Below are 25,899 nucleotides of genomic sequence, written 5' to 3'. Positions count from 1 at the left end.
CCCACTTTCCTCTTCTCACCCCCCTCCCCAGTATTGATCTGTGCACCAAAGTTTGCCACGGAAAACCCAAGACCCGCAGTCTGTCATTGGTAGGTGTGTGTGCAGTGGGCAGGCAGGCTGGGGAGCTGAGATGATGGGGGACAGGGGTGAGAGGGGAGCATCTCACCAAACGCACTTGGTACCCTAAGTGGGCTGTTACACTTAGAAAATTTAGCATACTAAAGAAGCCAGCCCAACCCTTCACTGTTGCTTGTCTCCATACATCTCCCTCTTTGGAAAAAAATGCAGAAAAATATAAAGGTTAGTAAGGCACACGTTGAAATTAATAAATGCTACCATGTAGGTCTCAGCCTTTTCCATTAGGAAACAAAAATTACTGATAATTAAATGTCCTTTATTTTGTTCTCCTTGAACGTGTTCATTTCCTTCCCTCCCCAAGGTGAGAAGTCGGCCATGAAGTTGATGTTTTCTTCTAATTCTTGTTGTTTTTTTTTTGTTTTGTTTTTGTTTTTTAAAGAGTGATTTACTTATTTGAAAGGCAGAGAGAGAGGTCTTCCATTTTCTGGTTCATTCCCCAGATGGCCGCAATGGCCAGAGCTGAGCCGATCCAAAGCCAGGAGCCGGGTGCTTCTTCTGGGTCTTCCACATGTGCACAGGGGCCCAAGGACATAGGTCATCTTCCACTGCTTTCCCAGGCTACAGCAGAGAGCTGGATCAGAAGTGGAGCAGCTGGGACTCAAACCAACGCCTATATGGGATGCCGGCACAGCAGGTGGCGGCCCCTAATTCTTATTTAAACAACACACATTCATAATTGTAATTTGATACACATGCATTTCCCTGTACTTCCTTATTGCGCTTTCTTCACTCAGCCAAGTCAGTCTGGATGCCCAGGCTGTGCACTGCACAGACCCTGAGGTCTCCTTTTACATAGACCACAAGGGCAGTGGTCCCTTAGGGGTGTGTGGGAAGGCAGCGTGCATCCAGACACAGTTGATGCATTACAGACACTGTGTTTATGTTAATCACCATATCCCACTCATCATGCGTCTGGGTCACATTTTATTTTATTTATCTATTTCCTTCATGGAGAGCACCATTCTGCTTTTGGAAATAGTGCATCCGTGAGCATCCTTAAACCTCAAACATGTCTTCCCACAAACACATTTCTCCAGGAATCTCCATTCTTTACCCTGAACTGACTGTGATCTGAATATTATAATCAAGAAAAAGACAAACTGGGTAAAACTTTAAATATTTATTAGTATGAATCAGTGTGTGTTAAATCAAAAATAACAGATACAATTGGGCATAGTTGAGGGAAACGATACAGGATATCAGGTGCAAAGGCCCTAGATGTCTTCTAGATGCAAGACCTGGGTCCAGCCCAGAGGGCAGCGCTGCATGAAACACGAGGAAAGGGAGCAGTGTGCATAACAGAGCACTGATGCCGGCTCGCGGGTTTGGTTTCAGCAGTGATGTTTCAGTGAGCAAATCAGACACTTCACGGTGAGGCCAGCTCAGGGCCCTTGAGTAGTAAGCTAGCTCATTACGCGACTCGCCATGAGCACGGCAGTGCAGGGAGAAGGGGAGCCCACGCCACGGCGCTCGGGGTCAGCCGCCACCCGCCGCAGTCTTTGTCTCTGGGGAAGAGCTTCGGGCTCCCAAACCCCCCTCAGTTTCCATAGGGGCACAGCCCTTATTTCTGGCTACAAGTTAGTTTTCGGTCTTCAACCTCTTAGTCTGTAAGGTGACGTCCTATTCAGCACCCTTCTGTGCCATTTTTACCTAGAAAATGGCAGGTCAATGACGTACCTACGTGAAACGTTCCCACGGCTCCGCTGCCATTCTTAGGGATTTCTCCCGGGAAGCTATCCCGCCGAGAACCCCCACAGAACACGCAGAACTTCACAGAACACACAGCCAGGAGTCAGGCTCGTCCACTGTGAAATGGATTACGTGTCGGCATCACCGGTATAAAATTCTATTTACACATATGCACGCGCATAGCACACGTGAAAGAACAGTAAATGGAGGAGAGGGAGTGAATTTTGGACGGTGACGTCAAGGCTGCTACATCACAGATAAGTACTTGACTTTTTGGGGGCAGTGGTGATTTCCAGGCCTTTACAGAACATTACGTGGTATAGGTCAACCATTAGAACAGCCAGAAAGTCAGCACAGGGCAAACTAAAGAAGTGTAGGGAGCTTCATTGTGGACAAGGGCTGAGCATCGATCTTCAGAAAAGACTCGGTACCCCCGTGAATACTTTTGTGCCCAAGCGTGATCTACCTTTTTGGACAAATGCTCCAAGTGGTGAGGATACACACATGTATTTTGACCTCTTACTGGCTTTGACAGTGAAGGTGATAACACAGGTAGGAGAGTGGTTGCATTCCCTCATGAGCTTCCAAAGTCAAACCACGGGCTCCTCAGCGGGTAGCTTGCTTGCTGCACGTGGATAAGACGGAACGTCTCGTGTGAAATACAACCACTGCGAGCTCCCTGACACTGTGCCTATCAACCTAGCTACGGGCCGACGGAGCAGGTGTCTGCAGAAACCCTTGTTCCCAGGGAAAGCAGGAAGAGGAAGGGTTTAGGAGGAAGCCTACAAGTCACCTGCAGAGCTGTCCTTTCAATTTTCAACTCAACAGAGTTTTTTTGTTTTTTTGCCTTGGGCAAGAGGTATGGTCCTCTGTTGGCCTGCAAGCAGAACTGTGTTGGTCAAGTTGGCAATGGGGAAGACAGCTCTAACAACCCATGCGAAAGCCAGACTAAGACATCCAGGTGCCATGTGCTAACAGTTCTGGAGGTACCCGGCTGGGACGGCCAAGTGGCACTCTTGGACTCCAAATAAAGTCTCTTCCAGCCTTCACACCCTGAGATGGTCAATCGAGCTTCGTTGAGTTGGGTGAAGCCATAAGAACGTGACATTCACAGCACATTCTCAAGTTGAAACGTGCAAGTCTGTGATATGAACGTGGCCCTCTTTCCTTGACTACATGAGTCAGGACCTCCCACATGTCAAGGGCTTGATGGGCATGGCTGTGATGGGACTCCACAGCACTGGATCCTCCTGCGTCACTCCAAGTTCAAGGTCTTCAATCAGCTCATGGTCTTACACTGTGGGTTGTTTGATAAAGTGGCACTGGCCCCCCAGTGCTCCTGACACAGAAGGCAGTGGTTGGCCCTGGTTTGCACACTGCACACCTCTGCAACTGTACTCAGTTTTCCCAGACCCTCAAAAGGCACTGATCCCCACATCCTGTAACAATCACCTCTTGATATAAGCCCTGTTAGGAAATCAACACTTCTTGACCCCAAGTTTGTAGGAAGTTAGACCGGGACCAGGGTCTGAATTTTCAGTGGAAACAGCTTCCCCTCCATCCCATGCCTCTGTCCCTCTACTTCCTCTGGATTTGGTCCCCTTTCAATACCTGAGCAGCAGGGACTCGCAGAGCAAGGTGTCGCTGGCGGCCTGGTCTCAGCTCACCTGCAGTCCAGCACTGACCCCTGGCTGGCCCCCATGCCCTGTTCCCCGAGCCCGGTGGCATTTAAAATGGTCTCTCCAATTCTGCAGCTTTTTAGGTCTAGAATTTTGGAGGTGCTTGTCCTTTCTCCGGCTGGCTTTGCTGTCACCTGTGATTAATTGCTATCGTCGGAAGTCTGCCCTACGATTTACACTCAAACATCCTCCAGTTAATTTCCCCCCCAAGACAGAATTCTCTTAGTAAAAGGACACCCTGCACTCAACTTCTCTGAGAGTGAGGGTTCAGGACTGCGGCGGTGACACATGCCAGGTGGTCCCCTAAATGACACTTAACACCCCCCACCTACTACCGTGGACATGGGTAATTTCTGACTGACGCTTTCCACCCAACCCCACGCTGAGCAGTAATGTGGCGGTCGGCTCTGGTTTGTGTGTCTGTCTGTGGCCAACACGCGGAAGAGTGTCCCTGACTCTGAGAGACAGCGACGTGGTTTCTAAGGCACTCCTGTCTCCTGCATAGCTCAGCTTGAGGGATGGCCCGATGCTGCTCTGATTTCCATCGGAAAGGTAATCAATGAAAGCTTACTTTCCAGAGCCAGCTGAAAACCAGCCTTCCAAATTGCAATTTATCTTTCGGGAAAGGTAATGGCACGGAAGAAGTCACTGAAACTTGACGGGGAACCCAGAAAGTCAGAGGAGAAGGACCCCTGAGAGTCCCTCCCCCCCATTAAGGCAGTAAGACTTGGGTGAAAAGCCAAGACCGTTCAAGGGTGTCTAACAGAAACTGCAACTACATTTATCATCTATAAGTATAGCCCCTTCCCTGTGCGTTTCACGTGGCGGTGTGGTGGGTTTCTCCGGAGCTGTCTACAGTCCTGTCTAAGGGCCAGTTCTTGCCCCCAGCTTCCCACAGGTCTTCCAGGGTGCAAGGCCATTGCTCGTTCCTCTCTAGGACTAAGGGTGGGGCCTTGGCAGTGCATGGGACGCAGGCTCCAGCTTCTTTCTCTCCTGGGTGGCCCGGCTCAGCAGCACCTGCGGCCGGGCTGCGAAGTATGCTTCCCGAGCTTGATGGCCCCGCCGGTTCCATTCTCGTGGGGGTCCAAGGGTGGGATCTGGCGGCCTGGAACAAAAAGGAGGCCTCGATTGAGTGCATTTTCCCACAGTTGACAAACCTCACGCTCACGGCTCCCTCTGCTTCAACACGCCCACCTAGTGCTTGGCCACACAGAAAGCAGAGTGGAGTGGCCGTGTGGTGCTGTGGTTAAGACCCCACTGGGAGGCTGGCGCTGCGGCTCACTAGGCTAATCCTTCACCTTGCGGTGCCGGCACACCAGGTACTAGTCCCGGTCAGGGCACCGGATTCTGTCCCGGTTGCCCCTCTTCCAGGCCAGCTCTCTGCTGTGACCAGGGAGTGCAGTGGAGGATGGCCCAAGTGCATGGGCCCTGAACCCCATGGGAGACCAGGAGAAGTTGGCTCCTGCCATCGGATCAGCGCGGTACGCCGGCCGCAGCGGCCATTGGAGGGTGAACCAACGGCAAAAAGGAAGACCTTTCTGTCTCTCTCACTGTCTACTCTGCCTGTCAAAAATAAAAAAAAAATAATAAAAATTAAAAAAATAAGACCCCACTGGGGAGGTCCACATTCCAAATCACGGTGCCTGGGTTGGAATGTAGGCTCTGCTCCTGAGTTCGGCTTCCTGTTAATGCACACACTCTGTGAGACAGCAATGAGGGCTCAAGTAATTGGGTCCCTGACACCCACAACAGAGACCTGAATTGAATTCTGGTTCCTGGCTTCACCTGGCTCAGCCCTGACTGTTGGCTGGCATTTGGGGAGTGAACCAGGGAATAGGTGATCGCTTTCTGTCTCTCTGCCATTCAAATAAATAACAATAAACAGACAATAGAGGAACTCAGGAAACGTTCTTTTCTCCTGCCATCCTCTCTCCTTTTCTTTCTTTACCTCCTAGCTCTTCTGAATGGTCAAGTTCATATTTAGAATGCTAAAAAAAGTATAAGCAGTTTCTTTTTTAAAAAATTATTTACTTATTTATTTAAAAGGCAGAGTGACAGAGAGAGATGGAGAAATAGAGACAGGGACAGGGAGAGAGAGAGAGAGAGAGTCTCTCCATCTGCTGATTCACTCCTCAGATGCCCCCAATAGCTGGGGCTGGACCAGGCTGAAGCCAGGCGCAAGGAACTCCATCCAGGTCTCCCACATGGGTGGCAGGGGACAAAGTACCTAGGTCATCATCTGCTGCTCCAGGTGCATTAGCAGGGAGCTGGATTAGAAGCAGAGTTCCCAAGACTCAAATCTGCACAGAGATAACAAGACGCCGGTGTACCACGGGGCAGCTGAACCCGCTGTACCACAGTGTTTGGCCCATGTGCAGTTTCTGAACAACAGAATTTTTTAGGATTGGGAAGACCTGCCTTGGGGTGGCGGGGGTAGGGGTGGGGATGGGTGGAGGGAGCTGGGGGGTGGGCATCAACTACTCCTTCCTCCCCCCAGCCCTCCCCCAGAGCCATTCTACTTTAGTGACCGGTTCCACAGCACCTCAACAGTAACCGTAAGGATTCCCCCATCTTTTCTGCTTCTCAACACAGGAATGGGCAGGGAGCTGTAACCCTCCTGGCACTTCGCTCACCACCCACATCCTGCCCCAGCACTTGGGGGCTTCCCGAGCTTGAAAGCCCCACGGATGCTTTCCTTTATAGCGAGCAGTATTTCAAAGTCACCCACAAGTAATCTGATTTTTACATGATTCAATTTTTAAAAACACCACCCTAGAGCCACTATACATAAGCACAAAGTAAAAATCTAAAAGGCAACGGAGGCAGATGAGGAAGTAGATTTTTGAGGTGCTAGAAAATATTGCAAAACTGACTGTAGACTGCACAGACGAAGGTATGTCAAAAGTCTGTGGAAAGGGGAATTTGAAGTTTGGTACAAAATGTTTGAAATCAATTCATAGCTTTCTCACAATACACCTCTCCCATGAACTTTCTGAAGGCCCCCCAAATCTGTGAATATACAAAAACCACTTGAAATGGGTGAAGGCTCTGGTACGTGGTTTTTATCACAATAAAGTGTGTGTTGTTTTTTTTTTTTAAATAAAAGGCAAAGGAATCTGGAAATGACCTTCGACAACTCAAGGACTTTCACAGATTCTATCATCACCTCACCCTGTGACGCTGGTACAATGGCCTTTATCACCGTTCCACCATGACTCAGAGACCCCAGGCTATCTGCGGAAGGTCACATCAATAATGGCACAGTGGGTGAAGCCGCCGCTTGGGACACCTGCGTCCCATGTCAGAGTGCTGGCTCAAGGCTTGGCACCTCCACTTCCCAGCCAGCTTCCTGTAACACATCCTGGGAGGCAGCAGGTGATGATCAAAGTGCTTGTGCTCCTGTCATCTAAGTCGGAGGCCAGGATGAAGTTTCGGGGCTCCTGGTTTTGGGCTGACCCAGCACCGGCTGTTGTGGGCACTTGGGGAGAAAATCAACAGCTGGAAGATCTGTCTCTCTGCCATTCTATTTTTCTTTTTCTTTTTTTTTTTTTTTTTTTTTTGACAGGCAGAATTAGACAGTGAGAGAGAGAGAGAGACAGAGAGAAAGGTCTTCCTTTTTCTGTTGGATCACTCCCCAAATGACCGCTACAGCCGGCACACAGCGCTGGGATGAAGCCAGGAGCCAGGTGCTTCCTCCTGGTCTCCCATGGGGTGCAGGGCCCAGGTACTTGGGCCATCCTCCACTGCACTCCCGGGCCACAGCAGAGAGCTGGCCTGGAAGAGGAGCAACCGGGACAGAATCCAGCGCCCCAACTGGGACTAGAACCTGGTGTGCCGGTGCCGCAGGCGGAGGATTAGCCTAGTGAGCCGCGGCGCTGGCCATCTGCCAATCTATTTTTCAAGTAGATGAAAATAAACATTTTTTTCTAAGTCCATAAAAATAGAACAATGCAATAAGCAGTTGAGGTAGTTCTCTGTTTATAACCAACAGCTGGATTTTCGGATGGACCCCAGTGTCTGTGTCCTTCCCACTGAATCGTACCAGCTCTCAGTGGCTTCCTTAACCAGTGAATTAGTATACTGGTTTGTTAAGTAACTGGTGCGTAAGTACACATGGGAGGGGAACAGGTTCCAAAGGCCATCTACCCTACAAGTGGACAGAGCGAGCTACAGAAGAGGAGACCGGGGGAGTGGTTACCGAGGCTGGGAGAGCCGAGAGGGATGGAGGGGTGCAGAGAGGATGGTGAACCGGAACAGGGAGCTCAGCAGGGTGACTGTGGTCAAACACAGCACGAAGAAATGAGGTAGCAACTCCCTTGCTCATCTGATTGCTGCACACCGTACACGTGTACTGAAATACCACGCCAGATCCCATTCATGTGTACAATTAGTATGTGCAGGTTACAAATTGTTTTTGGAAGTTCAAGATTTTCAGATCAGGGCTGCTCACCCGATCCTCACACTGACTTTGTGCTGTTCTCGAGTTAACTCAACAGCAGCAACGCAGCCGCCGCCTCGCAAAGCACCCCGCGTCATGTTGCTACACAAGGCTTTTCTCACGGCGACAGAAGTGGAAGCCTGGGAACTAAGGGCCTCGAGAGCCAGCCCAGGAGGCCAGGGCGCCACCCACACTCGTTCTTCCTCTCCCTTCTCCCCTCTTCCTCGCCTTTCAATGAGCAGCAACGCTGGGATGCCAAGTTGAGTAAGACCTGGTCACGTCCCAGAGAAATTCCGTGCTTGCATGTTTCAAATGGTTGCCGACGGGGCTTTTCACCCTTAATTTATTTGCAAGGTGGAGAGACCGCCCATCTGCTGCTTCACTTTTGAGGCAGCAAAAGCCTGGGGCGGCGGGGGAGGCAGCAACTCCATCCACGTCTCCCACGTGGTGGCAGGGACCCAACCACTAAGATGCACGTAGGTAGGAAGCTGGAATTGGGAATGGAGACGGGACTGGAACCCAGGGACTCTGATGCGGGATGCAGGCATCCCAAGCAGCCTCGTAACCACTGTGCCAAACGGCTACCCCATTACCAATCGGCCATTGAACCTGGCTTCTTGGAAGAACCAGGTTCCTTAATCTTCAGAAAATTTGCTCTTGTTAGGATAAAATACTTCCTAGACACAAAATGGCTTCCATTTCCTCAGACTTTCGTTCTTTCCTTGGGTAGAAAGATGTGAGAGTCATTGCTCTGATGACGTGGACTTGCGTGAGTTATTTCAAATCTCAGAACCTTCCTTTCTGCACCTATGAAAAGCATACAGGGAGGCAATTTGACAGCTCCTGCACGATACCAGTGAGAGTACTTGGAAGAGTTTGTGAAAAAGTGGTATGAAAAACAATAGTTTTGTGCAAAAATTTTGAGATCCATAATCCATATGCAGTTTTCATGATAATATGCATTTTCCATAAACTTTTTGACGACTCCATAGTATGCAGCGATTTCAAAAGCTTCTGCACCAAAATGAATTGGCCTTTTGATTCCATTTTCCATGAACTTTTTGAAGTGCCTTCATCTATGATATTTTTATTTTATTCATTTGAAAGGCATCGTTACAGAAAGAGAGAGAGAGAGAGAGAGAGAGAGACGGGGGGGTGGGGTGGGGGGGCTTTAACGGCTGGTTCATTCCCCCAACAGCCGCAACAGCAGGGGCTGGGCCAGGCTGGAGCCAGGAGCCTGAGCGGCAGCCGTCTTCCTCCACCTCCCCAGGCACGTTAGCAGGGAGCAGGATCAGGAGTGGAGCAGCCAGGACTTGCAGCGCTGCTCTGACGTGGGATGCCAGTGCTGCGGGTGGCGGCCCAGCACCCGTCGGTCACACACGTTCCAACTTCAGATGGAGTGGGAGGAAAGGAAGTGCTTCCACTGCCAGAGGAGAGCCACGCCCTAACGAGCAGGCAACGCCCGGACGCACAGAAGCCAGCAAACAGCTCTGTGGAAACGGAACACGAGCCATGAAGGCTGTGATCCCCGGAACTGAGAACCTGGAGAAAGGTTACCGTCCTGAGACAAAAGAAGGGGATGGGAAATGGCCAAGAACCGCGCACCAAGGTGACCATGCTGGAGCAGGTTGAATCTGTGCTGTTTCCACAGGCACCGGGTGGGGAAAAAACACGCAGAGCAAATCCAGAAAGGCCCTCGGCATCATCAGGGTGCTTCCACCGGCACAACACACCCTCCGGGCACACGGCCTCTGCGGCAGCTTGTTCCTGAACGCGCATTCTAGGCCACAGTGTGTATTTAACAGGGTTTGGCTTGGGCATGGTTCTCTTTGAGAGAGGTTAAGAGAGACTTTTTTTATTTTTATTTTTATTTTGGTGAAGTTCGGTTTTCCTGAAAGTGGACAGTCTGGACAAAGAGCAGGTTTATCAACGTGTCCTCGGGAATGCAGTGTGTGCAAACGAATTCCAAGCACCTAGGTTTCATCTCCGTGGCTCTGGGCTGGGCTGCAGCGTGGTCTCGCACAACAGGAACCAGGGTTCTGGCTGCAGCCAGTGGCTCTCCCCGGGCGCTGGAGCAGCCGCTTCTGCACACGCTCTGAGGCCTCTCCGATGGTCTCTTGCTCTGTGTGCTTCCCCCTCTTTCATCCCAGTTCCAGCATCCACTTGGCTCCATCTCCGGTGTGGTGTTTGCGGCATTGGCAGCTGCTGCCTAACTTGCATTTGTTCATTCTGATTTTCTGAGTCATCCGGATGGGTGAACCATCCGTTCGTTGGCTGGGACTCGGCACGGCTTGCTCTGGATGAGGCCCTCTGAGACCCTCCGTTCTGAGCTGGGACACAGCAGTGGGGACGGCAGGGGCACACGTGACACCAGGTCATTCCCTGTAACCGCCTTCGCCCTCTGGCTGCCATGAAGAAAGACAGCGTGAGGATGACGAGAAGACCCTGAGCATCTGGATGCGCGGCGTGGACGTAGAGTGGACGACCGGTCTCTGCAGGAATGGCACATACAAGGAGGGGTGGGGTCGGGCAGGAAGCCGGGGGCAGGGACAGGAGAGCCTTGTATGTGTGCCATGGGGCGAGTGGGCAGCCACAGGGAAAGAGGAACTGCAGGGGAACATGTGGTAGCACGTGACCTCCCTGGAAGCAGCGAGGTCAAGAGAGAGACCAAAAAGCCCCTGATGTTGAAAGCCCAGGAAGCTACAGGAACAGCGATGCCATCTCCAGCAAGAGAGCAAGGCCTGGCCACCACCAGCTGCTGTTCCAGATGCCGCTGTCTTCAACAGCAGGAATGTAAGTCTCTTTAAAATCATCAAGTTTCAGGGCCAGTGTGGTGGCATAGCTGTTAAGCTGCTGCATGCAACCCAGGCATCCCATATGGGCACTGGTTTGAGTCCCGGCTGCTCCGCTTCTGACTCAGCTCCCTGCTAGGATGCCTGGGAAAGCGGCAGAGGATGGCCCAAGTGCTTGGGCCCCTGCCACTCACGTGGGAGATCTGGAGGAAGCTCCTGGCTCCTGGCTTCAGCCTGGCCCAGCCTGGGCATTGTGGCCTTCTGAGGAGTGAACCAGAGGGTAGAAGACTTTCTCTCTCTCCCTCCCTCCGCCTTTCAAATAAATAAAAACATTTACAAGTCTTTTTAAAAAAATTAAGTTCCCTTGCCATACAGAGGTGTTTTTCTGCCCCCCCCCCCTTATGGACACAATTTTATTATTTGTTTATTTTGAGCAGTTTTGAGTTTACAGAAAAAACTGAGTGAAAAATGCAGAGTTCCCATATAGCTCATACACCTCATCTCCAATTTCTATTTTTAAAGATTTAGTTATTTGAAAGGAGGGGTAAAAATGACAGAGGGAATGAGAGAGAGATCTTCCATCTGCTGGTTCACTGCTCAAATGGCGGCAACCGCCAAGGCTGGGCCAGGCTGAAGCCAGGAGCCAGGAGCTCCAACCTGGTCCTACCTGAGTGATAGAGGCCCAAGCACTTGTGCCAACGCCACGTTCTGAGGCTTCCCCAGACCAGCAGGGAGCTCAATCAGAAGTGGAGAAGCTGGGACGCGAACAGGTACTTTGATATGGGATGCCAGGGTCACAAGCAGTGGCTTAACCCATTGCACTGAAACACCAGCTTCCCCAGCTTCTCTTTCTTAACATGTTGAACTGACACAACACTACAGAATCCAGTTTCCATGAAAGTTCCTCTTTATGTTGTAGATTCTGTAACCATGGTCCAATAAGTGACCCCACACACGCACCAGAAAAGCTTCACAGCCCTAAAAATCCTGTGGGTTCACCTACGTGTCCCCGCCCCCGCTCCCTACTGCCTGGCAACCCCGGGCCCTTCACCATCTGCTGGGTTTTCAGCATGTCCACAGCCAGAGTCCTGCCAGAGGACACTTCTTCCCATGGACCTCTCTCACTGAGGGACCCGTGTTGAAGGTTTTCCCACTTCAACAGCCGCTGGCTGGAAAGCACAATTCTTTCGATCCCTAAACAATCTTCCATCGTATGGATGTGTCCCTTTCATGTTTTATTTTAACACTTAAAAATCAGCAGAGGCAAAAAAAAGAAAAAAAAAGAGGAACAAGCCCCAAAGGAAAAATGTGCCAAGCTCCTCTTCATCAACAATTTAAAACTTCTGCTCTTCAAAAGGCACTGTTAAGTAAACAAAGGAAAAAAAAAAAAAACAAAAAACAAAAAAACCAGAGGAGCCACAGGGTGGGAGAAACTATTTGAAGAATGGGGATCTGATAAAGACTGTGTGCCCAAAGCACATAAATAATCTCCTGAGCTCAACAACAGGAAGGGAAACAACCCGGCAGAAAGCAGGCAGGGCTTGTGAACAGGGATTTCACCTCGTCAGATCGCAAATAAGCACTTGGAAGTCACTCCACAGGCGTGCTCACTAGGAAGACACACAGGGCAGCCAGTGAGAGGCCATGTGAGAGGCCACGTGAGGGGCCACGTGAGGGGCCATGGTGAGGGGCTACGGTGAGGGGCCACGGTGAAGGGGCACAGTGAGGGGCCACGGTGAGGGGGCACGGTGAGGGGTCACGGTGAGAGGCCACGGTGAGGGGTCACGGTGAGGGGTCACGGTGAGGGGCCACGGTGAGGGGGCATGGTGAGGGGTCACGGTGAGAGGTCACGGTGAGGGGCCACGGTTAGGGGGCACGGTGAGGGGGCACGGTGAGAGGCCACGGTGAGGGGGCACGGTGAGGGGTCACGGTGAGGGGCCACGGTGAGGGGCCACCCTACTCCCATCACAAACGGCTGACATCTTACAGACTAAACAGGCCCCATGTGGGGAAGGACACGGAGCCACTGGTGGTGGGAACGGAAAGCGGCAAAGCCATTAGAGAAAGGTTCTGGCAGTCTCTTAGGAAGTCACACATCCACCCAGCAGATAAGCCGGCCGCCCGACTCCTGGGTATTTACCCAAAGACTGGCACAGCCTTGCCGAAAACAGCAAACCATTCACGTGTTAGGTGAATGGGTAAACAAAAATGTGGTGCACACATGGGACAGAACACCACTCAGCAAAAACAGGAAGTCAGCAAAGTCCCTACTGTGTGGAGATTCTGCAGAAAAACTGCTCTCGTTCTTGATTAAACAAATTGTATGAAGGAAAAAAAAAAAAAGAAAGAAAGAAAGAAAGGAGAGGGGGAAGTTACCACTTAAGAGAGGCCTAAAAGGCCTCTCAATGAATCACAGGATGTGGAGCAATTCAAACAAGCTATAAAGTACAAATGTCAGCCTGTGTGTGCTACTTTGGGTCCTGGCTGCTCCACTTCAGATCCAGCTGTCTGCTAAGCACCCAGAAAGACGTCAGAGGATGGCCCATGTGCTTGGGCCCCTGCACCCATATGGGGGGTCTGAACAGAGTTCTGGTCTCCTGGCTTTGGACTGGCCCAGTACCAGCTGTTGCAGGCATTTGGTGAGCGAACTAGCAGTTGGAAGATTTCTCATTCTGTGTCTCTCTCTTTCTGCCTTTCAGATAAAAGACAAAATATATCTTACAAAATAAACTGCTCTGTAACTACTTGTTTATACTGGTGCACCATGGTTTTGAAAAACTATTTCCCAACTTTTGGACAGTTCAATCACTTCCTGTTTTCCACTGTCATGAATAATGCTCCCATAAACTCCCAAATGCACGGGGATATAATCCAGACTAAAAGCTGACAGCCGGTGTCCCAGAGCCGCACTGTCTGCCTTCCAGTCCCGGCCTCTCACTCCTCAGCTCCGAGCCCGTGAGTAGGTGACAAGCCCCTGAGGCCTCACTATGGCTATACGTAACGAACCAGGGGCGCTATCAATGGGTTTCTATTTCAACAGTTACAACAACGGCACACGATGACAGCGCCAGGCGTGCTGAAGGTTGCTGGTACCATGCTTTGCACACGGATCAATCTCTCCTTTAGAATCGCTGGCACAGAAGACACACGTGGTTAGGGCGTGTGCTGTCCAGTGTGTCTAGATTTTGCTTTCGCTTTGAAAATTTTTTTAACCTGCTCTAAACCAAAGGTGAGTACCTAGGAATTTAAGCTCCAGTGGACTTAAAACAGCCAGCACCATACAACAAACGGTTACAGAGCAAGACCCCATCACTACCCACAAGTCACATTAACACCCTTTCCTAAGTTTTCCAAACCAATATGCTTATGCCTTGAATTGTGCTCTCTTTAGAAAAACAAATATTTTTCACTTTGCTCTCAAACTAACAACAAGAAAACCTGGGTGGGGTTTCCCATGTCCCCACGCACAGCTTTCAGGAGGAGGCCTCCCCTCTACCTCCTCTGCAACCAAAAGCAGCCTGCCTGGGTCCCACCTCAACACGTTTTTCTCCTGTGCCTGCAGCTCCTCCTCCACTCTCAGGGAGATGGGAAGGGGGGAAGTATTTGAATTGAATAATTAAAACCCACCAACCAAAACTTGGGATTTTGACAGTCCAGAATCTTGTCTGTGAGGCCCACGACCAAATCCAGGACAGAAAATGTACTCCCAGGCCAACCTCCCTTGTGCCAGGAAAGAGAACCCCACAGGTGATTCCTGGTCCGCTCCCTCCTGTGGTCCCCATTTCTGATCCCATCCACAGTGTTCCTGGTTCTTCTCCTCAGCCATTTCTGAAACACCCCACCCCCCATCCCAGCCACTGCTCCACGCTGACCACAACAGCATCTGCTTGGCCAGACTTTCTTCCTTCTAAGGTGGGATCTTTCTGTTACTGGAAACTGGTCATGCCACAGCCCTGCAGGACGTACCTATGGGGCTTCCAACAGCATCCAGAACATCAGCCCGCTCTGCCTATCACGAGGCCCTGGGAGAATCAGGGCTCAGTCTCCAGCCGCTGTCTCCTGCTGCTCTTCCCAAGGCCTCACCCTCACCCTCACCACAGCATTTCCTGCCCCAGGGGCTTGGCTCCCAACATCCACTCACATTGGCAGCTCTTCTTGAATTCTACCCGACTGGCCTTCTCTTTTGTTGCCAGTCCAGCTTAGAAGCATTCCTTGGAGAGGCCTCCCCCATGCAATCCCAACTCCCCACCGGCCAGTCTCCCACGTGGCCCGTGTACCTGAACTTCACAACATTCATCCCAAGGTGTGATCACACATTCGTTTGGCTGTGTGTCTACAGCCTGGGTCTGCCACTCAACGGTTCATTTGTGTGTTGCCCATGGCCTCTGGCATGGCATCTAACCCACAAAAAGACAAAAACACTAGGTTTGCCAGTTGGTTGATATCACTTAACCTTAAGGCCCTATGGAAAATTATTGTTTTTGTAAAGATTTTATTTACTTATTTGAAAGGCAGAGTTACAGAAGGAGAGAGAGAGAGAGGTCGATCTTCCATTGACTGGTTCACTTCCCAAATGGCTGCAACAGCCAGGGCTGGGCCAGGTTGTAGCTAGGAGCCAGGTGCTTCTTTTTCCAGGTCTCCCACGTGGGTGCAGAGGCCCAAGCAAGGACTGAGGCCATCTTCTGCTTTCCCAGGCACATTAGCAGGGAGCTGGATAGGAAGTGGAGCAGCTGGGACTGGAAGCAGCACTCGGATGCCGGTGTCGCAGGTGGTGGTTTGACTCACTGCACCACAATGCCAGCCCCAGAAGAGGAACTATTTTCACTTGATCTGCTAACCCTCTAAGAGATTATCTCCTGGAACAGATGAGGTAAGGAAGGAGATCCAAACTCAGAACCCTGAATTCAGTGGTCAGCTTTACAGGGAAAATGAAAGCCTAAAACTGCTGCTCCAGAGAACCCGAGTCTCTAGAACAGACATACAAGGTTCTTCAAAGAGCTCTTGGGAAAACAGAATTAGAGGGTGAGCTTATTCCAAGGCACAAGAGTCTGAAAACCATGCAGATTTTCATAACAGAACTGTTTGTAGACCCCCTCAATATACGTGCATTTCAAAAAAATTTTGCACCAAAATTTTTCCACACACTTTTTTTTTTTTTTTTTTTTTTTGACAGGCAGAGTTAGACAGTGAGAGAGACAGAGAGAAATGTCTTCCTTTTTCTGTTGGTTCACCCCACAAATGGCTGCTATGGCTGGCGCACTGCACCGATCCGAAGCCAGGAGCCAGGTGCTTCCTCCTGGTCTCCCATGTGGGTACAGGGCCCAAGCACTTGGGCCATCCTCCACTGCCTTCCCAGGCCACAGCAGAGAGCTGGACGGGAAGAGGAGCAACCGGGACAGAATCCGGCGCCCCAACTGGGACCAGAACCCAGGGTGCCGGCGCCGCAGGTGGAGAATTAGCCTAGTGAGCTGCGGCACCGGTATCCACACACTTTTTGAAGTGCCTTTGTATATCCTGAAACCCTGGGAGAAGCCAACATGAAGACAGAAGATGTTTGTGTGTCAGAATGAGGGACAAACCACAGGTAGCCTCAAACTGAAGGCAGAAACCATCAGTGAGTGTTGGAGCAGAGTGTTGGAGACTTCAGGAGGAGGAAGTTGTGAGCTAGACCTTGAAGGGAGGAAGGCTTGCAAGGAGGAAGCAAAGAGCGTGCAGAATGGGACCGCAGACAGCGACTGTACCGAGAAGGAGACAAAGGCAAAGCTGCTCGTGAGCCAATGCAGAAATCAGGGCTCTGGGACCCCATCTTTCAGGCAAGGACTCAGGAAAAGGCAGAGTACGAGCTGGCGCTGGGGGGGAGGGGGCAGCGGGTTAAGCTGCCCGCAATGCCTGCATCCCATAGGGGCACTAGTTCAAGTTCCTATTGCTACGTTTCTAATCCAGCTCCCTGCTCATGCGCCTGGGCAAGCAGTGGAAGATGGCCCAAGTGCGTGGGTCCCTGCACCCACGAGGAACACCAGATGAAGCTCCTGGCTCCTGCTGGCCCAGCACAGGTTGTTGCGGCCATTTAGGGGAGTGAACCAGTAGATGGAAGATCTCTCTTTCTCTCTCTTTAATTCTGCCTTTCAAATAAATCTTCAAAGAGAGAGAGAAGAGCAGAGAGAGCAGTTCATAGGCAGGGCCATCAAGACTTCTGTTTTGGATTTTTTACCACTGTAGTATGTAAACAGCAGGAGATTTTCTTTTGTGTCTTCAAACACCAGTTTACAAATTCAAAAGGACAATTATTTTCTTGGCCAATAATTTTTTTCTTATCTTTAATGCCTAGTTTAAATTAATGTTTAAATTAAAAGTGTGCGAACCCTGGGCAGGCATTTGGCCTAGTGGTTAACATGCCTGCCTCCCATATGTAGTGCCTGGGTTCGATTCCTGGTTCTACTCCTAATTCCAGCTTCCTGCTGATGACACAGTGATGCCTCAAGCCATTGGATTCCTGCCACCCACACAGGAGACCTGGATTGAGTTCCAGGCTCCCAGCTTCTGTCCCAGCCAAGCCCCAGCCCCTGCGGGAATCACGGGAATAAACCAGCAGAAGACGACTCTGTCTCTTTCTCTCTGAGTCTCAAATTAAAAAACAAACAAAACAACAACAACAACAACAACAACAAACAAACCATGAATCACTTGAAAGTAAAAGAACCCGAGAATGAAAAATGAAGATCCTGGAAGAAAATGAGTGACATGCAGTGAGATAAAGAAGGGCCCAGACGTGTCACTTGGAGAAGGGCGGCTGGAGGAACCGCAGTGAGAGGAGGACACCTCATATAAACACAGACTGCGCAGAGGCCACCCCAGCACAGCAGCACCCGAATCACTCACGGGGGCTTCCGTCTTCACAAAGACACAACATTCTGCTAAGCAATTTCCAATCAGAAAATGTACTAGCTCACACTGGGAACCACACCGTGGGAGTGTCCAAGAGAAACATCTGTCTTTAGCTCCAAGTCCACTTGAATTAATTTTGTTGAAGCACACTTTTTTAAAGGCTTTCAGTCTCCCTTCTCCTTGTTGATTTTTTCCCCCTTGCATGTTTTCTCCCAGGCACATTTGTCTCTGCAACCCGGAGTTGGGGAGCAGAGGTGTGGTCAGCAGTAGCCGGTGCTATTTTAAGCACATGTAATACAAGTAGGAGCAGGGAGGGAGGGACATGCCATGAGAAGTCTGCCAATCCCTTTAGGTGTTCACACAACGGCGTTTCCAACCAACCTGTAGTTAGGCAACAAAACCCCAAGCTGAAGAAACTCACCTGAAGGTGCAAAGAAGGGAGGGGGAGGCATTGAAGCTTACACGTGGAGATGGAGGTAGAGACAGAGAGGAGGGCGAGATTTTGCAGACTGTGTATCACTAAGCAATTAAACACATGTTTAACCACAATTGAATTCATATATAACAAAACAGGAACAATGATTTAATCTGACACCAAAGAGAAGGTGATACAGGGCAGCCTATGGCTTACTTAGGAATTAATGACTTTGAAGTCATAATTATCCCATGCTTTAAGCAAAAGTCTTGTTTTTTCTTTTCCTAAATAAAGCAGACCACCAGGACCTACGGAATTGTTTCCTCAAAATCTCTATCCCTGTGCCCCATAAAGACCTCCTGCACTAGAAGGGGTACGCTGCTTGAACCGTTCCAAGAAATGATCTCTCACGCTACTGATGGTTGCTGCCTAGCTTGTTCTCTTTAAGGTCACTATTTGGATTTTTATTTTAATAATGATTTTCATAAACCTCAGACAGTCCTCTCTTGTGCATAAATCTCAGGGTAAAGTCATACAAGGTATTATATGAGGGGACTTTAGAATTTCTGTGGAAAAATGGAATTAAAAGTTAAGCTTATTTTGGCCCCCAAATTTGGGGAAGCCACACACAGTTCTTTAATCATCTGCCTCTCCCATGGACTTTTTTTGAAGACCCCTTGTATATAAGCACTGGTACCTTCTTCGCTGCCCACATTGCCTGCCGCCCAGGGTCGGTTGGGGAGAGACCTAAATAGCCGGATGTCTGGGAGGCAGCAGGGAGGGCCAGAGTGACTGGATCCCTGTCACTCAAGGGGGAGCCTCATATGGAGTGCCTGACTGCCGGCCTTAGCCTGGTCCAGCCACCAGAGGATGGGAGCTATGTCTGGCTGGCTCTCTCTCTCTCTCTCTCTCTGTGTCTCTTAAATAAACTTTTAAAACATTTAAATTTAAGGATCTGTAAAAAAAAAATGTCACAGTTGACAGGAGCTTGCTAGTTTCACTAACTGAAACCACTCTAAAAAATGTTTGAAGCCCACTGCTGTGGCACAAAAGGTTATTACTGCTATCTGGGCTCTGGTTCACGTCCCAGCTGCTCCACTTCCAATCCAGCTCCCTGCTAATGCACCTGGGAAAGATGTGGAGGATGGCCAAGTCCTCGGGCCCCTACACACACATGGGAGACCCAGAAGCAGCTACTGGTTCTTGGCCTCAGCTTGGCCCAGCCCTGGCCATTATGGCCATCTGGGGAGTGAACCAGCAAGACGGTTCTCTGTGTGTGTGTGTGTGTGTGTGTGTGTGTGTGTGTGTGTGTATCTCCCTCATTCTCTGTAACTCTGACTTCCAAATAAATGAATACATCTTTTTAAAAAATTCTTAATGCCTGGACCAAAAAAGCCAAATGCCTCCCATAAAGATGGCCTTCTGTGATTAAGTCAAATGCTCTGAGATGTCCCTCAGAGTGACACAAGGACAGGGAGCACCTACAGGCCACTGGCATCATCAAGGGGCCAGAGCGCTTCCAAGGAGAACCTGGAGCCCTAGCACTGCACAGTGCAACCAGGCGGGTCCATGAGCCTGAAGGCCACAGGTGTGCTGAGTGAAGTCAGAGCGGCAAAGCACCTGCCAGCAGTGCAGAGAAGGGGAGGCAATGAGGACCCTGAGGAATGAGAGGAAGGGCCAGCTGCCTCCCTCCACACGTTTCTTCTGCACGTTTCTTCTGCGCGATCCCACGTGGGGGATGCAGAGTCCCTACCTCCAGTGAACTCCCCCACAAGCCAACACAAACAAACGGCAGTCTCCCTGCTGTGGGTTCTCAGAGTCTAGAGTAACAGACCCAAACCAGTTACACGGAAACCAAATCTGTTTGGGAAGCTCTGGCCACCCCCTGCCTGGGGGAGCCCAGCCAACAGTGACCTCAGGCAGAGGAGGGATCAAACCAGCCGCTTCCCTTCTGGGCCTGTCCCGGGGCTGAGACATCTGAGAACCAGGCCAACTGCTCAGGGGCTCTGCTCTCCCAAGAAGGGTGCCCGGGGCTTCCAAAGTCCTGAACTCCTCCCTGCCTCCCTGAGGGCAACTCAGACACAGCACAGGGTCCCCAGAAAGCTGTGAGCGGACAGCCTCCCCCCCCCCCCCCCCCCCCGCCGCCGCAGAGAAGCCACGGGGGTGAAATCTGGGCCCGGCTGCAGACAGATGTGTCAGGGAGGCCATCCGCTGGGAGACAGCTCTTGGATGAAGCCATTTGTGGGGAAGCAGCACACGGACAGGGACACAGGGCCCAGCCGGGGACAGAGTGCACGCTGTCTGCTCCCATCACTTAGCTCATCAGGAATGAGGGGCAGCTTTACAAGTCAACCCTCCACCCAGCACTCAACTTCAGGTCACGTGGGATGGAGACATGATTTTTGTGGATGATCAACAGGCAACATAAATTGCTAAAAGGTTCCCTTGATGTGCTGATAGTCGTTCAGTCAAATGGGTGATCTGGGGCATCTATACTTTATCATTGTCTGTTTTGTCTCGCCTCCCTTCAGGATGCTAACATAAAATGCTATAGACTGTGTAACTGTCAATTAATACAACATTCATTTTTGTGGGAAATGGCTTCATTTTGATCCACAAAACACAGAACCAACAAACTGCGCGGATTGCAGAAATGTAAACGGAGAGGCCTAACAGAGACATCTATCTAAGGCATCAGATAAACTAACACGGAGGGAAAGCTCTATTTCAGTGCTCTACAGTTTTTACCCCAGGAGCAGAAAAATGCCAGCTAGACAAAAGCACCCTTTCGGGTACTTACTGATTCCTTGAAAGAGCTCTTCGATGTTGATAGCGTTCTTCGCACTTGTTTCAACCACGATGGCACCTATGGACTCAGCATATTCCTTTGCATCCTTCAGAGGAACCTCCCTGGAAAAGAGGTCAAACCCAAGAGAAATGAGTGCTCAGCTGTAAAATACAGATCACCCACAAGGCCAAACAAACCACGCGCGTCAATCAGCTCTTTTCTATCCCCTGCAGACCCGGAACGCGGCCTCAGCAAGCACGGATGGCCGAGGATGGGGGAAGATTTTTGAGAGTGTAAAACCTGGTCTCTGGCCCCCCCGGAGACGGGTGGGTGCCTGAGTGCTCTGCTCCCACGGGAGGAGGGAAATCCAGGACAAGAGGGACAGGAGGGGTGAGAGGGCGGTCAACACGCTGCTCTCAGACCCCGGCTTCCGCTGTGGTTTGGAGGTCACTTAACTGCCCTGGTAATAGCAGGAGGAGGCGGCAGCCTGACGAGGTGATTAAGCCACGAGGACTCTGCCTTCATTAGCAGAATCATCGTCTCCATGAGAGGTCAAGTTCAGGCCCCCTCTTGCCTCTCTGCCCTTCCATCTTCGGCCACGTGGAAACGAAACACTGCTCTCTTCCCGCGGAAGCAGCATTCAACACGCCCCAGAGTCCACCTTTCTTAGCCAGGCCATGGCGGTACTGTTTCGGCAGTGCAGAGCGGAAGAAGGCAGGCTGGTTTTAGCTTTTTCCCCCAGGATGTGACTCAGTACTAAAACAATACTGTGAGAACGTAGGATGTGCTTTGGGGCGACTTTCCACACACGGTTTTCCGCAGAGCAGAGCAAGTGTGTGCCACGACTGGTCGGTTTGGCAATGAGCCTGGTACGACGCAGTGTGGCCTATCTGGAGTTCCACCTTTAAGAAGCTGTTCCCACAGAGATGGAAAATTCACAGTTCTTGTTCTCCTAAGGTTCATTTATGCAACAAATACGTTATTGAGCAGCCCTTGTGGGCCCCTCCTCTTGCAAGTAGTAAAGAAAACAACCAACCCCGCCTCCCGGAAGGAATGTTTAAGAGCAGAGACAAGCAAAACACTGACCCACAACGCGGTGTGCAACCAAGCGCCTCCAGACCAAGGGGCAGAAGGCGATGGTTCAGTCCAGGGAAGCAAGGGAGAGGCCCTGGGTGGAGGCGGCCACCTTACGTGTGGCCATGAGGGCCACGGAGAGCTAGGGCAGGGATCTGCCATCTGCTCGAGGCCTGGAGGAGGGAGACCGTGCTCCTCTGCCATCAGCGCCGGGACGAGGGCGCTCTGAGCCCCCATGTGGCTCGGAGGTCAGGGCGGCTTCACCCATGTACCACATGGTGTTAGGACAGACAGACGGCTGGAGTGTGTGCCACAGGAGCACAGGAGGACCCGGCAGGGATCTTGGCCATGCAAGCCTGGCTGGTCCCAGAGGCCTCAGGGAGCAGGAGGCAACTGGGTCAGCACCCGAGCCTGGGAGAAAACAGCACACAAAGGGGACCAGGGCGGAGAGAGGCGGGGAGGGTGACATGGAAGTGCCTCTCGGGCCCGAGGCCAGCATGGCAGGGCAGCGATGGGAAACAAGGGGAGGGGGGCACGAAGCTGAAACTGGAGGTGAGCACAGGGCCTGTGTCCATCTGCCTGCCTTTCCTCCTCTGCCTCTCTGTCTTTCACAAATGGCTGCCACTGACTGACAGCTACTGGGGAAATTCAAACACCTTCTGAGACCCAACCTGTATGAGAGGAAGAGTTTGCGGGCCCCATGTGGGAATGCCTAGGTAGAAGTTCACACACACACACACACACACACACACTGCATTTACTGTTATTTGTTTGAAAGGAAGAGCGAGGGAGATATTCCATTTGCTGGTTCACTCCCCAAAAGGCCACTACAGCTGGGGGCCATGCGTCAGGAACCTCATCCAGGTCTCCCAAGTGGGTGGCAGGGGCCCAAGTCCTTGGGCCATCATCCGCAGCCTCCCAGGCTGCATTAGCAGAGGCCACGCATGCTCCCTCCAGGCCCCACCTTCACCAGCCGCCTCCACCTCAGTCCAGACCCCTTCGTTTCTTACAGGGATTCCTGCGGTCGCCTCTTCCCGCTCCCCTCACCTCCTGCCTTCCGAAGTGCACATGGATCAAGTATCCCTGTGAAGGGGATCCTTCTCTGCCTCCCGGCTCCCTCAGGAACAGACCACGCCTCGCGCCTCGGTGCTGTCCTGCTCACCCTCGTAACGACAGCCACTCCAAGTGGACTGCCGCTGCGGGAACTCGCACGCTCAGATCTGCTTCTGGGTCATGCACCTGCTCCTCCTCCCGTCACCCTCCCTGGTCACCCGGTGACTTCGCGCTCAGCCTCCTGGAGGCTCAGGCTCCGGATCCTGAGCAGCCTGTGCACCCTCCTATCCTAACACCCACACCCTGGTGAGCCTGGCTCCCAAACAGCCCACAGATGCCTCAGGTTAGGACAATGATTTTGGTCTTGGTGTCTGGGGATCCTCAAAGGACCTGGCACCTGTGAGATAATTGGTGAACACCTGTGGATGGCTAATGCCAAAATCTCTCCAAGTCCCCTTCAGCCGAAGGGCCCCTGTACTGAGCTGGTCCCCTGCACTCGGGGCCTTCTCAGCAGGGACCGAGGTTGGGAAACTGCATTCCCGTAGGCTCTAGGATTTTCAACAGGCCTGTGCTACCCAGTAGGGGTCCCTGTTGAGTGTGGGTGTCACCTGGCAACACGGTGGCCGGCCACCCACTCATTCTAATTTCAGGGCTGGTTCAGTTCTCTACAGTCCTCCTCCACCCAGTGGAGGTGGGGGGGAGGAGGGAGAAAGCAGGAGTCCCGACCCCCCACCTGTGAGAGGGAGCCACATCAGCAGGTGACAGCGTGTCACTGCGCAGCCCCTGGACTCTTCTGCTCCAGCCACAAGTCCTCGCTCCGCATCTTTCCCAGGTGGCCTCCATCAGTACCTGATGTGTGCAGGCAATCGGGTCAGGCAGTGCTGCTCTCACAGACGGGCGACTTTGCCTGCAGCGAATCCCCCACCCTCAGTGGCCACTTCCCTCAGGTCTGACCCCCGCCCACTCATCCTCCCAGGCAGACAGGATGCCTCGTGGTAACTGCAAATGTTCGGGGCAAGACCTGGTACACCGTAAGGGCCAAATCATCTCTTCTCAAATGCATCTCCGTATCAGAGAGGACGCCAGCACGACACCAGTTTCTTACAGCCTGCCCAGCGGACTGAGGGGATGATGCAAGTGCAGAAGACGAGTAAAGGCCCCGTCACAGCTGATGGCCCGCAGAGGCTCCAGGTCCAGTCATCAACATTCCACAGAAAAAAGGGGCCACCACAACCTACTTGCTAAACACAGATTTCCAGAACCCACCTTGAGAGTAAAACTGCATCATCTTGTAAGAGCCTTTCTTAATTAAAAAAATATATATGCATCTGACATGAATTCTGGTCATTCTTATTCAAAGAGGATCACCGACTTCCCACAGGCCATGGATATTTCTTGTTCTGTGGCATTTCTGTGCAGGTTCTATCCCCAGCTCAGTTTGGAGTTATTTAGGAATCCCCCCCCCCCCTTATTTATTTTTAAGTGCTCTTTACATGAAGGAGTCTAGCCTCACGCAATACATTTTCCCCACGTTTTCAGTGTGTCATCTGCATTTAGGTCTTGTTTGTAGCATTTGTGCCACACAGAAGTTTTTATACTATCAAAGTATTGATCATTTTCCTCTACGGCTTCTGAGTTTTATATTATGATAGTTCCTTTGACTTCCAAGATTATTTTTAAAATGTAACCTTTCTCTAATTTTATGACTTCACTAGTTTACATTTAAATCTTTATTCAATTTTGGATTTCCCTTCTCTCATTTCTCCCTACGACTATGACTAGCTAATTATCCTAGCACTCTATTGAATTACTCCTTTTCACATTGATTTTATTTTATTTTTTATAGTCAAGTAACCAAGTGAATGATCAAGCACTTCTGAATTTAGTTTATGCTATATAAAATCCTAACTTCTTTCAGAACACACTGTAGACTCTATATTAGATCTATAATCATTTTATTAATTTATACCGAGGGAATATTGCACCTTTCATCCAAAGAACGGAAGGTGCTTTACAAACATTATATTTATTTATTTTTTAAAAAAGATGTGTTTATGTAATTGAAAGGCAGAGTTACAGAGAGAGAGAGAAGAGACGGAGAGAGAGAGAGAGATCCTCCGTCTGCTGGGTCACTCCCCAAATGGCCACAACAGCCAGCATCGGGCTGGGCTGAAGTCAGGAGCCAGGAGCTTCTCCCCAGTTTCCCACCTGGGTGCAGGGACCCATGCACTTGGGCCATCTGCTGCTGCTTTCCCAGGTGCATTAGCAGAGAGCTGGATCGTAGGTAGAGGGGCCTGGACTCAAACCAGCACCCACGTGGGATGCCAGCATTGCATGCAGTAGCTTAACCCAGTGTGCCCCAATGCTGGCCCCCAGACACATTACATTTAAAAATCTGGATTCTTGCTGTTAAATCTCTTCACCTCCAGATACACAACTTTCTGTTTGAGAGAAAGCAATTCATACTCGTTTTAAATGTCACCTCTGTCACATGCTAAATATCCCTACATATTTTACCACATTCACCAGTTCTCTATAATGTTCATCCATCTTTTTGTCTATTTCTATGCTGATGTCACAGTATTTCATTACTGAATCATTAAAGTCTAATTTCAATATCAGCTGGGATTAGTCCCTCAAATACTATTTTTGCCTGTGTGTTTTTCCAGATGAACTTGAGGATCATTTTGCAAAATCCCTTTTATAAAGGCTATTTTGGTAATTTGATATTTTATTGAACTCACAGTTTAGTTTATAGCAAATTGACATTTCTACAATGCTGAGTCATCTTGGCCAAGGGGAAAGCACACATTTTCCTTATTAAGTTTTCTAATGTCCTACAGTAAAAGTATAAAGTTGTAACTATATGGGTTATTATTGCTTATTTCATGCTAAATTCATTCCTAAGATTTAAAATTTTTCAAAAATTTAAAAACTATATACACCTC

General features: G+C 50.6%; 1 protein-coding gene across 4 annotated transcripts in view; it reads right to left on the bottom strand.

The window, feature by feature from the left end:
* Positions 1-1,243: 1,243 nt before the first annotated feature.
* Positions 1,244-25,899, bottom strand: part of RAB31 (RAB31, member RAS oncogene family) — a 139,697-nt gene continuing 115,041 nt past the window's right edge. For all 4 annotated transcript variants that reach the window (XM_089305900.1, XM_008261035.5, XM_089305901.1 and 1 more), the window contains 2 exons: positions 20,837-20,946; positions 1,244-4,611 (listed from right to left, as the gene is read on the bottom strand). In XM_089305900.1, the coding sequence (XP_089162026.1) occupies positions 4,514-4,611; positions 20,837-20,946 (208 nt within the window). In that variant the 3' untranslated portion in view covers positions 1,244-4,513. The remainder of the gene's footprint in view (positions 4,612-20,836; positions 20,947-25,899) is intronic.

The sequence above is a fragment of the Oryctolagus cuniculus genome, chromosome 10 (assembly GCF_051225735.1).
Source record: "Oryctolagus cuniculus isolate XC-2025 breed Fujian yellow rabbit chromosome 10, ASM5122573v1, whole genome shotgun sequence".
Classification (NCBI taxonomy): Eukaryota; Metazoa; Chordata; class Mammalia; order Lagomorpha; family Leporidae; genus Oryctolagus; species Oryctolagus cuniculus.
The sequence above is the reverse complement of the archived record's forward strand: the minus strand, read 5'-3'. Positions and strand labels throughout refer to the sequence as shown.